At 43.7% G+C, this 12,183-nt stretch overlaps 1 protein-coding gene across 4 annotated transcripts in view; it reads right to left on the reverse strand.

Annotated features, from left to right (window-relative positions):
• Positions 1-6,127: 6,127 nt before the first annotated feature.
• Positions 6,128-12,183, reverse strand: part of frmd4ba (FERM domain containing 4Ba) — a 41,422-nt gene continuing 35,366 nt past the window's right edge. The window contains exons 19-23 of one of the 4 annotated variants that reach the window (XM_041887814.2): positions 11,275-11,424; positions 9,200-9,945; positions 8,820-8,961; positions 8,150-8,427; positions 6,990-7,078 (exon numbers count right to left, since the gene is read on the reverse strand). In XM_041887814.2, coding sequence (XP_041743748.2) covers positions 7,068-7,078; positions 8,150-8,427; positions 8,820-8,961; positions 9,200-9,945; positions 11,275-11,424 — 1,327 coding nt within the window. In that variant the 3' untranslated portion in view covers positions 6,990-7,067. Of the gene's footprint in view, positions 7,079-7,595; positions 7,764-8,149; positions 8,428-8,819; positions 8,962-9,199; positions 9,946-11,274; positions 11,425-12,183 lie in introns of all 4 variants that reach the window. The other 3 variants (XM_041887816.2, XM_041887817.2, XM_041887815.2) reach the window with 3 other exon arrangements.

Raw genomic sequence — 12,183 nt, forward strand, 5'->3', positions numbered from 1 at the left:
CGAGACCTCCCTAGAGTTCACTGGAATATAGAAGCATAACACTGTGAGGAGATACATACAACCCACGCTGTTGAATCAGGGTATTTACAAACATTGATCACATCTTTACTAATGCTGCAGAAATCTGCTGTAAAGCAGTATCCAAATACATCGGATGTAGTGATCACAATATAGTAGCCATATCTAGGAAAACCAAAGTTCCAAAGGCTGGACCTAATATTGTGTATAAGAGGTCCTATGTTGATGATGTAAATAATATTTGCTGGTCTGTGGTGTGTAATGAGGAGCAACCAGACGCTGCTCTTGACACATTTATGAAATTGCTTACTCCAGTTACTAATAAACATGCACCCATTAAGAATATGACTGTAAAAACTGTTACATTTACATTTGACATTTTAGTCATTTAGCAGACACTCTTATCCAGAGCGACTTACAGTTAGTGAGTGCATACATTTTTTATACAAATCCCTGTGGATTGCTGAGGAATTGAAAATTGTTATGGTTGAGAGGGATGAGGCAAAAGGAATGGCAAATAAGTCTGGCTGCATAACCGATTGGCAAACCTACTGCAAATTGAGAAATCATGTGACTAAACAGAACAAAACGAAGAAGAAACTATACTATGAAACAAAGACAAATCATATAAAGAACGATAGTAAAAAAGCTTTGGAGCAGCTTAAATGACATTTTGGGCAAAAAGGCCAACTCAGCTCCATCATTCATTGAATCAGATGGCTCATTCATTACAAAACCCACTGATATTTCCAACTACTTTAATGATTTTTTTCATTGGCAAGATTAGCAAACTTAGGCATGACATGCCAGCAACAAACGCCGAACCTACACATCCAAGTATAACTGACCAAATTATGAAAGACAAGCATTGTGATTTTGAATACGGTAAAATGAGTGTGGAAGAGGTAAAAACATGATTGTTGTCTATCAACAATGACAAGCCACCTGGGTCTGACAACTTGGATGGAAAATTACTGAGGATGATAGTGGACGATATTGCCACTCCTATTTGCCATCTCTTCAATCTAAGCTTACAAAAAAGTGTGTGCCCTCAGGCCTGGAGGGAAGTAAAAGTAATTCCACTACCCAAGAACAGTAAAGCACCCTTTACTGGCTCAAATAGCTGACCAATCAGCCTGTTATCAACCCTTAGTAAACTTTTTGAAAAAATGGTGTTTGACCAGATACAATGCCATTTTACAGTAATAAATTAACAACAGACTTTCAGCACGCTTACAGGGAAGGGCATTCAACATTCACGGTACTTACACAAATGACTGATGATTGGCTGAGAGAAATTGAAAATTAAAACGATCGTAGGAGCTGTTTTGTTAGACTTCAGTGCGGCTTTTGACATTATCGATCATAGTATGCTGCTGGAAAAATGTAGATGTTATGGCTTTATTGTGGATTGAGAGTTACCTGTCTAACAGAACACAGAAGGTGTTCTTTAATGGTAGCCTCGCCAACATAATCCAGGTAGAATCAGGCATTCTCCAGGGCAGCTGTCTAGGTCCCTTACTTTTTTCAATCTTAACTAATGACCTGCCAATGGCTTTGAGTAAAGCCTGTGTGTCTGTATGCAGATGACTCAACGCTATACACGTCAGCTACTACAGCGAGTGAAATCACTGCAACACTTAACAAAGAGCTGCAGTCAGTTTCAGAATGGGTGGCAAGAAAGAAGTTAGTCCTAAATATTTCAAAAACTAAAAGCATTGTATTTGGGACAAATCATTCACTAACCCTAAACCTCAACTAAATCTTGTAATGAATCATGTGAAAATTGAGCAAGTTGAGGAGACTAAACTGCTTGGAGTAACCCTTGATTGTAAACTGTTATGGTCAAAATATATTGATGCAACACTAGCTAAGAGGGGGAGAGGTCTGTCCATAATAAAGCACTGTCTGCCTTCTTAACAACAATATCAACAAGGCAGGTCCTACAGGCCCTAGTTTTGTCACATCTGGACTACTGCCCAGTCGTGTGGTCAGGTGCCACAAAGAGGGACTTGGGAAAATTACACCTGACCCAGAACAGGGCAGCACAGCTGGCCCTTCAATGTACACGTACAGTGGGGAGAACAAGTATTTGATACACTGCCGATTTTGCAGGTTTTCCTACTTACAAAGCATGTAGAGGTCTGTAATTTTTATCATAGGTACACTTCAACTGTGAGAGACGGAATCTAAAAAGAAAATCACATTGTATGATTTTTAAGTAATTAATTTTCATTTTATTGCATGACATAAGTATTTGATTACCTACCAACCAGTAAGAAATCCGGCTCTCACAGACCTGTTAGTTTTTCTTTAAGAAGCCCTCCTGTTCTCCACTCATTACCTGTATTAACTGCACCTGTTTGAACACGTTACCTGTATAAAAGACACCTGTCCACACACTCAATCAAACAGACTCCAACCTCTCCACAATGGCCAAGACCAGAGAGCTGTGTAAGGACATCAGGGATAAAATTGTAGACCTGTACAAGGCTGGGATGGGCTACAGGACAATAGGCAAGCAGCTTGGTGAGAAGGCAACAACTGTTGGCACAATTATTAGAAAATGGAAGAAGTTCAAGATGACGGTCAATCACCCTCGGTCTGGGGCTCCATGCAAGATCTCACCTCGTGGGGCATCAATGATCATCAGGAAGGTGAGGGATCAGCCCAGAACTACACGGCAGGACCTGGTCAATCACCTGAAGAGAGCTGGGACCACAGTCTCAAAGAAAACCATTAGTAACACACTACGCCGTCATGGATTAAAATCCTGCAGCGCACGCAAGGTCCCCCTGCTCAAGCCAGCGCATGTCCACGCCCGTCTGAAGTTTGCCAATGACCATCTGGATGATCCAGAAGAGGAATGGGAGAAGGTCATGTGGTCTGATGAGACAAAAATAGAGCTTTTTGGTCTAAACTTCACTCGCCGTGTTTGGAGGAAGAAGAAGGATGAGTACAACCCCAAGAACACCATCCCAACCGTGAAGCATAGAGGTGGAAACATCAGTCTTTGGGGATTATTTTCTGCAAAGGAGACAGGACGACTGCACAGTATTGAGGGGAGGATGGATGGGGCCACGTATCGCGAGATCTTGGCCAACAACCTCCTTCCCTCAGTAAGAGCATTGAAGATGGGTCGTGGCTGGGTCTTCCAGCATGACAACGACCCGAAACACACAGCCAGGGCAACTAAGGAGTGGCTCCATAAGAAGCATCTCAAGGTCCTGGAGTGGCCTAGCCAGTATCCAGACCTGAACCCAATAGAACATCTTTGGAGGGAGCTGAAAGTCTGTATTGCCCATCGACAGCCCCGAAACCTGAAGGATCTGGAGAAGGTCTGTATGGAGGAGTGGGCCAAAATCCCTGCTGCGGTGTGTGCAAACCTGGTCAAGACCTACAGGAAACGTATAATCTCTGTAATTGCAAACAATGGTTTCTGTACCAAATATTAAGTTCTGCTTTTCTGATGTATCAAATACTTATGTCATGCAATAAAATGCAAATTAATTACTTAAAAATCATACAATGTGATTTTCTGGATTTTTGTTTTAGATTCCGTCTCTCACAGTTGAAGTGTACCTATGATAAAAATTACAGACCTCTACATGCTTTGTAAGTAGGAAAACCTGCAAAATCGGCAGTGTATCAAATACTTGTTCTCCCCACTGTATAGCTAACATTAATAATATGCATGTCAATCTCTCATGGCTCAAAGTAGAGGAGATTGACTTCATCTCTACTTGTTTTTGTAAGAAGTATTGACATGTTGAATGCACCGAGCTGTCTGTTTAAACTACTAGCACACAGCTCAGACACCCTTCACAGTCCCCAAGTCCAGAACAGACTATGGGAGCCGCACAGTACTACATAGAGCCATGGCTACATGGAACTCTATTCCATATCAAGTAACTCACGCATGCAGTAAAATCAGAAAAAAACATAGAAATACACCTTATGTAACAGTGAGGACTGTGAAGAGTCACACACACAGGTACAAACACACACAACATACACACTATACACACACGTACACCTGGATTGTGTTGTAGTAGAGTAGTGGACGGAAGGCACACACTTAATGTATTGTGAAATCTGTTGTAAAATGTATGTTTAAAATGTGTATTATAATGTATATGTTACGTTCCCCAGCAAGAAAACCGAATAATGTCACTCAAACAGAAGGGGGAACTAACAAAAAATCACTGAATTTGCCCAAGAAGAGGCAATCAAAAGAAAAACCTACACCTAACTTAAAGACAGGAAGCAAACCAAAAAAGTGGAGCAAAACGAAATCAGATAAAAGATTGTTTGTCTAGAAATCAAAATAGGGAGAGCCAACTAAAGGTGTTAACCCTCCGCATCTATCAAGACAACTTAAATAGCACCTGGGCCAGCACAGGTGAAACACCTTCCCACTAACGAGATGGCAAATAGCACAGGTGTAACACATACTGACTAACAAGATGACGTCAATCGGTGCACCCTACGTGCTATAAGTCTAACCTCAAAACATAAATGGAAAAACCAAAGTCTGTAATAGTATATTACTGCCTTAATCTTTGCTGGACTCCAGGAAGAGTAGCTGCTGCCTTGGCATGTTTGCTGGCTAGCTGGGGAGGGAGGAAAAGAAAGAGGTGAAGGGTCACATACTGGTCCAGGGGTGAGTGGAGGCTCCATGTTCAGGAATTACACTTTCACTACATGGAGTATTGACTATTCAGTGAGGTGAAACCTTCAGAATGTTGCAGAATGTAGAAAGAAATGTAATAAATAGAGCCGACTCATTTCCGCAGGTTGGCATTATTGGGATGACTCGTATTGGAAGCAGCTCTGCAGGGTAGTCACTAGCTGGGCACAGCCACAGTCATAAAATCTGATTTTACACCTAACCACACTGCTAACCTTATGCCTAACCCTTACCTTTTCATGAATAATTATGATATACAGCCAATTTTGACTTTGCAGCTGGCCCATTTAGTGAAAATCGCTCAGTTCTGCCTCCAAGACAAGATCAAAGAAAATAAAAGTTTATTGGTCACGTACACAGTTTTGCAGATGTTAGCGCCGGCGCAGCAAAATGCTTATGTTTCTAGCTGTATACAGATGTACAGATTCATCCCAATAAAACGTCAACCGGCCTCATTTCCCATTGAGCATGACAATCATTTGTACATTTCTGAATGTTCTTTAATGTTGCACCCTCCTAAACGGGCCCAGGTTTAGTGCCGTTTACTTTAGTTTGTCATACGTGGGAAGGGCAGAGTGTGCGTCAGTCTTTAAACAAACTGGTTGTGTCTGGTTTACAGTTTATGGAGACACAAAACCAGTTTGAGAAAATGGAGCCAAAACCTGAGGCTAGCAACAGTTGTTTACAGCTATGACACTTTATACTACTCTGATAGAGGTAACATCTTCTGTTTCATGTCACAGGCATATTTCATCCCTCTAAGTTGTGCCTAGCAAGTGCAGGGGAACAGCTAGAGACTATATCCACATTAAAGAGTCGTTATCGTCCTCAGTTCTTTAAGTTCATGATCTTAAGTAAAAAAAAGCATTGTACTTTTATGGTAAAACCCAATTAACTAATTACACTAGCTTGATTAAATGGATCTGGATTTAAATTCTGTGTTTTACTGAATCAGTTACTGGAGATTTGTTTTTCCACTTCTCAGATTTTGTCACAAGTTCCTCAGACGTCATAGCAACCATTTTAAAGACAAAAAACATGAATAAACTGAGGACATAGTTCAAAATGTTTGTTTTAATTCAAACGCATTTCAATTATACAAACTACTAAGAACCAGCTTGACAAATGTGATTGTTTACTATACATAACATGCTTCTTAAAATATATCAAAATGCTCCAAAAACGGTTCTGTACAATCTATTTACATTATCAACATGTACATACAAATTCCTTCTTGAGAGGAATCGAAGGCACCAGTCCATGGATTCCAGCATGGGATGCAATAAGCATTAAAAAAAACCAGACATTTTGTCTCACTGCAATGAGCGATAAAATGAAGCCCTGTAGCTCAGTTGGTAGAGCATGGCGCTTGCAACGCCAGGATTGTGGGTTCGATTCCCACGGGGGGCCAGTATGAAAAATGTATGCACTCACTAACTGCAAGTCGCTCTGGATAAGAGTGTCTACTAAATGACTAAAATGTAAATGTAATAGAGTAGACTTATTACATAACTGTCATTGATAAAGTGTTAACATGGTATTTTAAAGTATAAAAGCTGACATGGTTGAGTCTAGACTTTAATGGTTAGACTGAAGCATTTGGCAGTAAAGATGATCAAATTACTGAGAACTAGAGAGAGGTCCAAATACTGTGTTAAATGGCTGGTGCAAAAAGACTGACAACCTAAGAATAGCACAATGTGCTGTACAGTATCTACAAACACTATCATAGAATGGGCTCTAGAAATTGGTACTGACTGGGGAATGTTTCAGCAGGTCGCCATTGGTAACCATTCTCACACTCAAAATCAAGTTTCAATCCTTCATTTCAACATTTAAAAGTGTCAATATTTGAGATCCATCATTGTAATGTTGAGCATGCAGGACAAATCATGTTCATTGTCCTCCATCCCCTTATTGTCATCCAAGCTTCTCAGACTAACCCGACCAGCCACAGCAATCCAGAACATTCAGATCAGGTGACCATGTTGTTATTCTGCTTTCAGAGAGTGTACGCAGGTAGACCTACTTTGGCAATTCCATGTATGAGAACTCAAATCAGCTGTACTTCGACTTAAGGTCCTCCCCTGTGTGAATTCCACAGTGATTGTTATTTGATTCTTTGGATCCTTTTTCCATCTAGAAAAACAGGTAAGTGCAGTCCAAGGCACATGTTAGTGTCACAAAGTGGAAGTTGAGAAAGTTGATGATGGCTCTGACTGCTACACTATAGTTCCAGGTTTGGATGAGCCCTCGTGCCAGTAAAGTCTCTGGTCATCTGGATCCAAGCTGCAGTTCGTTTGGCTGTTGATGTATGTTTCTATTTGGCTGTTAATGTATGTTTCTGTTTGGTTCACATCTACATTGGATCTGCAACACATACAGGACGTAAACAGGTTAGGCTAGCAACAAAACATAGCTGGTAACACAATCCAAGCAAAGAGACATCTCCACTAGTGAAAAGTTATGAGTAATTTAACCCTGGGTTGTTACTTAATTGGAATACAGCACTGGAGAAATGAAATTTAACACTCCAACTTCAAGATAATTCTATCTCAGTTTGAAAATGACAAAGGTGTTTGTGTGTTTCACCCAGGATTAAACTATTCGCATACCTTAAAACAAAGCAGATGGACAGATGAACAACAAGCATCAAACACACGCACCATTCAAATATCCAATATGCAGGGTCACTTTCCTTCTTCCACAGATACCACCACTTCCAGAGCAGCTGCCCCACCACCACCACCAGTGGACACCACCATAGAGTAAAGAGTAGTAGGACAACCAAAGCAGTTTTGTGTTTTTTTTTTTTTTAGTGCCACGTACAAAATGAGTCACCACCAACACCATAGAATCTGTGGGGGTAGTTTGTTTCTTCTCTCACCCTTTCTTTAGTGCGGTGCCTTTGATTAGGCTGTTTCATTTCGCTGGTCAGAAGAACTCAGTACCATGACAGGCACCAGCATCAAACCTCTCTAATGACCCTGGAGCCACTGTTGGCCCCGGCACCAGTCTATCACAGCTCCTCCACCCATACCCTGCTGGGGGACATCTGTGCACGAGAGGGTCAAAATGAGTGATAGTGAAAAAGGGGAGGGAGAGGGGGAGGAGACAGCCGGGGTAACAGACCGTTTAAGTGGTGTATGTATGTCTATGCACACCCTTTAAGAGAAATGTGACCGCTGGATGACAATTTGGTATGGCAGCAGAAAGAGAGGGCAGATATGAACAACACTCGTAAAAGCCATGCAGTTACCTTATCATAGAGAGGGAGACAGCCCAAACAAACAGCTTTGATACTAATTGAAAAAGAGAAGCCCAAAGCACAGACCAGGACATTTTTTAGCTCACTTAAAAAAAAACAAGCAAGCAATGAAGTCACGCTGAGGACAGACTGATAAGCAAACCCACAGACAGGCCTGGTAGCTGGTTACTTACTACTATCGCGGGCTACACTTAGCAAAGGAGTCTTTACCAAGCTTCTGGAGTTGTGGGGCTGCTGCAGGGGACTGGAGCCCTGGCCCACCTGCCCTGGCCCTGGCCCTGGCCCCGGGCCCAGCCGGAGCCCACAGCGAGGGGGGGAGGAAGGGAAGGAGGAGAGGAGGGAGGAGGTGGAGGAGAAAGCGCTAGCAGGGACAAAGGCACAGCACCTCTGTCTGTCAGGGCTGTACCAAGAGCCCTTAGAGTGCTGGGAGGAGGAGCAAGAGGAGCCGTATCTATGAAGAGAGCAGCCCAGTGGACAGTTAAAGCAGGAGAAGAAGAACCACCATTCCTAAGGCCAGTAAGATGAAGAGCTAACCATTGGCTGCACAGAAGGCCGCTATAATGCAATTCAAGCAGCCACGCTAATTGGCCTGTGAGTGAGTGAGCACCAACTATCAAACTGTTTTCAATACTTCAGGGACATCTCATGGTCAGCAAGGGAATGTTAGACACACAGGTCACAATGGTGTGTGGCCGATAAAACCAAAGCGCAGCTGAATTTTTTCCAGCAAGCATCCATTCTCCACAATGACATAGTAGTGGTCTTTAGCTCCATGGTTAAGTAGGATCAGGGAGGGCCAATTAGATAAGCAGCTGAATTGGGACTAACAGTTGCTTCTCTCACCTGCTGTGGGCGGGGTGGCTGTAGTGAGCGGTGCCGTAGGAGGGGTAAGGCTGCTGCACCGGCAGGGGCATGTCGAACTCTGACATACCTCCTCCCAGGTGATCGCGCCAGCCTCCTGCTGTGGAGGACTGCTGTGACGAGACTGGAACAGAAACAGGAAGAAAGAAAAGTTAGAATAGGACGATTTATATCTCTGAGATATAGAACGCTAATGAGTGACTGAATGTTAGCATTCATTGACATGCTTGAATGCAGAGTTGGCTGATGCGTGTCGTTTTGCATTGCACATTCAAGTGAAACTAAATAATTGCCTTTGACTAACAGACTGGAATTTCATTCTGTTTGCATGTGAGATGAGGGAGTTGACAGGCTGTCTGTACCTGAGGAGTAGGACGTGGTCCTGCTGTAGGGAGCTGGCATGGTCTGGTAACCCAGGCTCTGCTGGGAACCCCTCTGGTTGTAGTCATATGCCTGTGGTTGCTTGTGGCTTGCGTTGCGGTGGTACCAGCCTTTCAGGTGCTCTGCCACCAGCGCCTTCTGGATGTTCTTGGTCACGTGTTCCGTCCGGGGCGGAGCTTGACGGTTCCTGGGTGGCCTCAGGGTGGCGTAGGGGTTCTGGGCCATACTGTCTATCTCGTCGTCACCATAGCGACTGCTGTACGCATCATGTCCGTGGTAGGCCGGCGTGGCGTGGTACGAGGGGTTGACGTTGTAGTGACCCTCTACCTCGTTGTCGTACATGTACACTCGGTTAGAGTAGGGCTCTGGTTCTGTGTAGCTGGGGTAACCCGTCACGTAGTAGGCCGTGGTGGTGGGTCGCGGTGCCCGGGGGGGCTGGTATGTGTTGTAGCAGGCATCAGCCTGTGCCAAGTTGGGCATGCTGCCCGTGTTGGCGTAGATGTTGCCCTTCCTGCCACGCCGGCGGTCCCTGGGGCGGTGGGTATGGTTCCCAGGCGCTGAATACTCCGCGCTGGATTGGCTGGTGTAGGATGAGCCGTCGTCCAGGACCTCTGTGCTGTTGCTGCGGCGGAACGGGACGAACGCTGGCGCCGAGGGTGTGGTCTCTTGAGACTGGGACTCCAGACTGCCACTCCGCTGGCGGAAATGCTGGGGGTCGTCATCCGACCTGGGAACGAACAACACCATGATGAACAACATGATCCTCTGTCCTCCTTATATACAGCGCAATATTGATCACTACCTGACATAGGGTTAGAAATCCCATCCAGAAGTTATACAGAGAACAAAAGGTCTAGACAGGATGCTAGTCTAATTGGGGCTCCTGGCTGGTGTTGAGGGAGATGTGTTAGTGAACATCAGAGGCAGCTTTGTATGTGAGGGGTGTATGGAGGGCATGGAGGCCAGGGCCCATACTCACAAAGCGTTTCAGAGTAGAAAATTGGTCATAAGTGCTGAGAACAGACATTTTACTCCTACTCTTATGGGTAAAAATAAAAGCTATGAATAAAGCCTCTTTAGTAATAAGAGTCCCACCTAGTCGACATATTTAGGAGACCTCATGAGCTGTCCTAACCAGTTAAGAGTTACCAGCAGGTGTCTTGATAATAGAAAAATGCAGCAAATCAGTGGTTCCTGTTTTGATATTTCTATATGATCAACCCAGAAATAATCTACACCTACATGCAACAGTATTTGTTGCGCTTTTGACGATTTCACATGAGGCCTATTTCACATGATATGCCTAAATAAATCATGTTTTTCTTTCGATTATTGAATTACCTACATCATATCATTTCAAGTTATCCCTTTGGAGGGCAGCATCACGTTGTTAAAACAGATGTCTAAATTGGGCATGCCTTTACGTTTGGCAATTGAATGCGTCTAGATACTAGGGCTTATGTTAACTTGATTGTCTTCGATGAAAGTTACAGACCTTTCAAACGTTGTATGCAACATTAAATCGGCAAGTGACTTGATGCCTACCGTGCCAAAACGATTTAGAGTTGTTAGACGGGAGTGACAAGTGTGTTGATAAACATTCAGCTGTTAACAATCAGAATTTGTTAAAAAAAAGCCTTATGCACGCCAACATATTAGGCAATAATAAAAGTAGGCAAAGTGATCGTGTCAGGCTAAAATTACATCAAACATTTTACCATTGCAACATTTGATGTACAGTCACATTCACCGTGGTTGTCTAAAGGGTGCTATTTAGTTCACAGCAGACTATGCCTCATCGCAATTGGTTATTCCACATCATTTGCAACATGTCAATGAGCGTCATCACCATCTTTACTTTGCGGTACCTCAAACTGTCATGATTATCAGCTGAAAAACATTTACAATTTGATTTTACATCTGGCTCAGAGTGTGTCTGAGCAGTCTCTTAACATCATCCTACTCTGAGCTGGGAGTTTTTTTTGTCTTAAAACAGGTTTGAATAGGAGTCCTAGGACTTTTTCTGAGATGCTTTGTGGATACGGGCCTGGCCTACCTGAACTGGGTGCTGCTGTAGGCGTTGCGATTGAGGAGGGGGGTGGGAGGCATGCTGTGTGCAGAGGCAGGCTTGTAAGGGCTGCTGTGGCTCGATAAGGCATCTCTGTGATTGTAGTGGAAAGGTTCCTGGACTTCGCCATAATTTAATCTGAAACACAAATAAGAACCATGCTTTTCACAGACTTGACTTCCTCAGGGTGGAGCTTGAATCATGATTACATGGCCTCTCCCTCTCCTCGCCACTCTAAACATAATCGTAAAAGCCTTGGTTTCTTGCACGTTAATATCCGAAGCCTCCTCCCTAAGTTTGAGTTATTCACTGCGTTAGCACACTCAGCCAACCCTGATGTTCTAGCAGTGTCTGAATCCTGGCTTAGGAAGGCCACCAAAAATGCAGAAATGTCCACCCCCAACTACAACATTTTCCGTCTCGATAGAACTGCCAAAGGGGTTGGGGTTGCAATCTACTGTAGAGATAGCCTGCAGAGCTCTATCGTACTATCCAGGTCTGTGCCCAAACAGTTTGAGCTTCTACTTCTAAAAATCCACCTTTCCAGAAATAAGTCTCTCACTGTTGCCGCTTGCTACAGACCCCCCTCAGCCCCGAGCTGTGCCCTGGACACCATATGTGAACTGATTGCCCCCCATCTATCCTCAGAGCTCGTACTGATTGGTGACCTAAACTGGGATATGCTTAACACCCCGGCCAACCTACAATCTAAACTAGATGCCCTCAATCTCACACAAATTATCAACGAACCTACCAGGTACAACCCTAAATCTGTAAACATGGGCACCCTCATAGATATCATCCTGACAAATTTACCCTCTAAATACACCTCCGCTGTATTCAACCAGGATCTCAGCGATCACTGCCTTATTGCCTGCGTCCGTAATGGGTCCGCGA

The sequence above is a fragment of the Coregonus clupeaformis genome, chromosome 10, assembly GCF_020615455.1.
Source record: "Coregonus clupeaformis isolate EN_2021a chromosome 10, ASM2061545v1, whole genome shotgun sequence".
NCBI classification, from domain to species: domain Eukaryota; kingdom Metazoa; phylum Chordata; class Actinopteri; order Salmoniformes; family Salmonidae; genus Coregonus; species Coregonus clupeaformis.